The sequence below is a fragment of the Eriocheir sinensis genome, unplaced genomic scaffold (assembly GCF_024679095.1).
Source record: "Eriocheir sinensis breed Jianghai 21 unplaced genomic scaffold, ASM2467909v1 Scaffold232, whole genome shotgun sequence".
Lineage (NCBI taxonomy): Eukaryota > Metazoa > Arthropoda > Malacostraca > Decapoda > Varunidae > Eriocheir > Eriocheir sinensis.
In genome coordinates this window covers 400,001-403,443 of record NW_026111535.1, presented here as the reverse complement: position 1 = coordinate 403,443, position 3,443 = coordinate 400,001, and the positions used below count along the sequence as shown (strand labels likewise).

Here is a 3,443-nt window from a genome sequence, read left to right as displayed (position 1 = left end):
CTTACTCTAACCTAACTCGTGAAATCGAGTTAGGGTAGGTTAATGGAGCAGCAATTTATAAGTGTGGGTGTTGTGTCGACGTGTATCGAAAATGTGATATTTCTCGCTTAGATTTTACTCTGAACTTTGCAAAGGGTACCTAATCGATGCAGAAAACCCCGACGAATCAAATGGTACACTCAGAATTGCTCTAAGATAAAAACTAACGGGTATACTTCCATACTTTCATACTTTCCACGCACCATACACCACAAGAACAGCCTCTGTCTACAGACTGCGGTACAATACTCATTCAGAAAACCAATACATACTCACTTGTCACCACAACACACCAACACTAACAACTACACTTCCTTCACTTTCCTACCCTGCACACTCGGCTCCCCGGTCCCCCGAACATCCAACACAAATATGCGTTTCATGCAACTGACAGCTGCCCGCCGCATTATCTAGAATCAGACAACACAAAGCTAACTGGAAATCATATGTGTTTGAGTGTGTGTTGGGTGTGATTCTGGAGTAATTCAGTGTGTATTGGGTGTGATTCAGGAGTAATTCAGTGTGTGTTGGGTGTGATTCTGGAGGAATTCGATGTGTTGGGTGTGATTCTTGAGGAATTCAATGTGTTGGGTGTGATTCTGGAGCAGTTCTGTGTGTGTTGAATATGATTCTGGAGTAGTTCAGTGTGTGTTGAATATGATTCTGGAGTAATTCAGTGTGTTGGGTGTGATGCTGGAGCAATTCGGTGTGTTGGGTGTGATTCTGGAGTAATTTGGTTTCACTCGTGAAGGCCTGATTGACCTCCTTTTTAAGCTTTGGGAATAGGTTATGTGCGGCACCCAGAGCCAAAACAGACACTTCAGGCACTCAGTCATTAATGAAGACTAATGAAACGTGTAATAATTCCTGCGATGGTCAAATAGTAGCTTCAAAATAAGGTCAAACACGAGGTCAACACTCACAGGCTAGCGGCGCCCTCAAACCGGGCATGGCGCCGCAGCTTACAGGTGTGGCACTGCCTTGGCACTGCGAGGGGCAGCACTGTGAGGAGCCTGACCACCTCAAGCCCTGCAGGAGGCCATAGAGGGAGCTTTGGGGCGGGCTGAGGGGCCTAGGCTGGCTGTCGGTCTTGCTCTTGCTCTTGCTGTGCAGGTGACCCGTTGGAGAGTCATGCCTTCGTATCGGCACAACCTGTAATAAATAAAACAACAAGCAGTATCCATTAGAAATGTTCCAATTCCCTATTTCTTGCACACCACATCTTTGCCAGAAAACTCTTCATGGCTTCTATAATTCTCTCTCTCTCTCTCTCTCTCTCTCTCTCTCTCTCTCTCTCTCTCTCTCTCTCTCTCTCTCTCTCTCTCTCTGTGTGTGTGTGTGTGTGTGTGTGTGTGTGTGTGTGTGTTGATATCCTCAAAAGTGCTGTCTTACGAGGGTAGACTTAAAACTATTCCTGCGCGTCAGCTCATCTTGGGGGTCAGGGGTCAAGGTAGAAAAGGATGAGGAAGCCGTTCATGGCCTGAAATGAACGCACCGGGCAAAATGAACGGTGTTAGGGGGTATGGTCCCCCTTGCGAAAAACAGTAAAGATTGAATTTTATGGTATAGTTTTTAGTTTGAACTTTGAAATGGGCACCTACCCCATGCAGAAACGTCCGCCGAATCGAACGGTGCTTTCAAAATTGCTTTACGATGAACGGTAATGGAGTTATTGTCATTATACGATGTATTTTATTCGGCTATTTTTATATAAAAAAAATAAAATGAAGTCATTTTCGTATTCCACCTAATCCCATTACCATCAACCTGATCCCCCTTTAAGTATCACCACGTAAATTACTGACTCGATTGATTCCCTCTTCGACACCTGACATGACCTCTTCTCGAATTCCACCTATTCCCATTAGCCCACCCACATTACTTTTCATCCCCGCCCCCTTTAATTATCAGCACGCAATTTACTGACCCCATTTACTCCCTATTCGATACTGAACATGACCTAATTACGAATTCCACCTACTCCCAATAGCCCCCCCCCTTACTCTAACCCCCAGCCCCCTCTGATCATCACCACACAATTTACAGAGCCCATTTACCCCTTATTCGCCACCGAACATGACCTGATTACGAATTCCACCTACTCGCATTACCCTCCCCCCCCCCGTTACCGTTAACCCCCGCCCCTTTTAATTATCAGCATGTAATTTACTGAGCCCATTTACCCCGTATTTGCCACCGAACATGACCTAATTACGAATTCCACCTACTCCCAATAGTCCCCCCCATTACCCTAACCCCCAGCCCCCTCTGATCATCACCACACAATTTACAGAGCCCATTTACCCCTTATTCGCCACCGAACATGACCTGATTACGAACTCCACCTACTCCCATTATCCCAATCCCCCCGTTACCGTTAACCCCCGCCCCTTTTAATTATCAGCACGCAATTTACTGAGCCCATTTCCCCCTTATTCGCCACCGAACATGACCTAATTACGAATTCCACCTACTCCCATTACCCCCCCCCCCCTCCCATTACCGTTAACCCCCTCCCCCTTTAATTATCAGCACGCAATTAAGTGACCCCATTTACCCCTTATTCGCCACCGAACATGAGCTAATTACGAATTCCACCTACTCCCACTCATCCACCCCACCCCATTACCGTTAACCCCCTCCCTCTTTAATTATCAGCACGCAATTAAGTGACCTCATTTAACCCCTATTCGACACCGAAGATGACTTAATTACGAATTTCACCTACTCCCAATAGCCCCCTCATTACCTAGCCCCTCCCCCTCTGATCATCACCACACAATTTACTGAGCCCATTTACCCCTTATTCGCCACCGAACATGACCTGATTACGAATTCCACCTACGCCAATCTCCCCCCCCCTCCGTTACCGCTAACCCCCGCCCTTTTTAATTATCAGCACGCAATTTACTGAGCCCATTTACCCCTTATTCGCCACCGAACATGACCTAATTACGAATTCCACCTACTCCCATTACCCCCCCCCATTATTATTGAGCCCCGCCCCCTCTAATTATCACCACGCAATTTACTGAGCCCATGAACCCCCTACTCGACACCCCATATGACCTTTTTCCGAATTGTAGTATCTAGATCTTCTTCCTCTTCTTGAGGCCTTATAACGGAGCTATATACAGTAGGAGGAGGAGGAGGAGGAGGAGGCGGCGGAGGGGGAGTAGGAGTAGGAGTAGGAGTAGGAGGAGGAGGAGGAGGAGGAGGAGGAGGAAGAGGAGGAGGAAGAAGAGAAAGATGAGAAGGAGGAGGAGGAGGAGGAGGAGGAGGAGGAAGAGGAGGAGGAGGTGGAGGAGGAGGTGGAAGAGGAGTAGGAGGAAGAGGAGGAGGAGGAGGAGGAGGAGGAAGAGAAGAAGGAGGAGGAGGAGGAGAAATAGGAGGAGGAGGAGGAG

General features: G+C 47.6%; 1 protein-coding gene across 10 annotated transcripts in view; it reads right to left on the bottom strand.

The window, feature by feature from the left end:
• Window positions 1-966: 966 nt before the first annotated feature.
• LOC126991052 (uncharacterized) overlaps window positions 967-3,443 on the bottom strand; it is a 79,652-nt gene continuing 77,175 nt past the window's right edge. For 3 of the 10 annotated variants that reach the window (XM_050849743.1, XM_050849744.1, XM_050849745.1), the window contains one exon: window positions 982-1,191. In XM_050849743.1, coding sequence (XP_050705700.1) covers window positions 1,062-1,191 — 130 coding nt within the window. In that variant the 3' untranslated portion in view covers window positions 982-1,061. Of the gene's footprint in view, window positions 1,192-3,443 lie in introns of all 10 variants that reach the window. The other 7 variants (XR_007745074.1, XM_050849749.1, XM_050849748.1 and 4 more) reach the window with 6 other exon arrangements.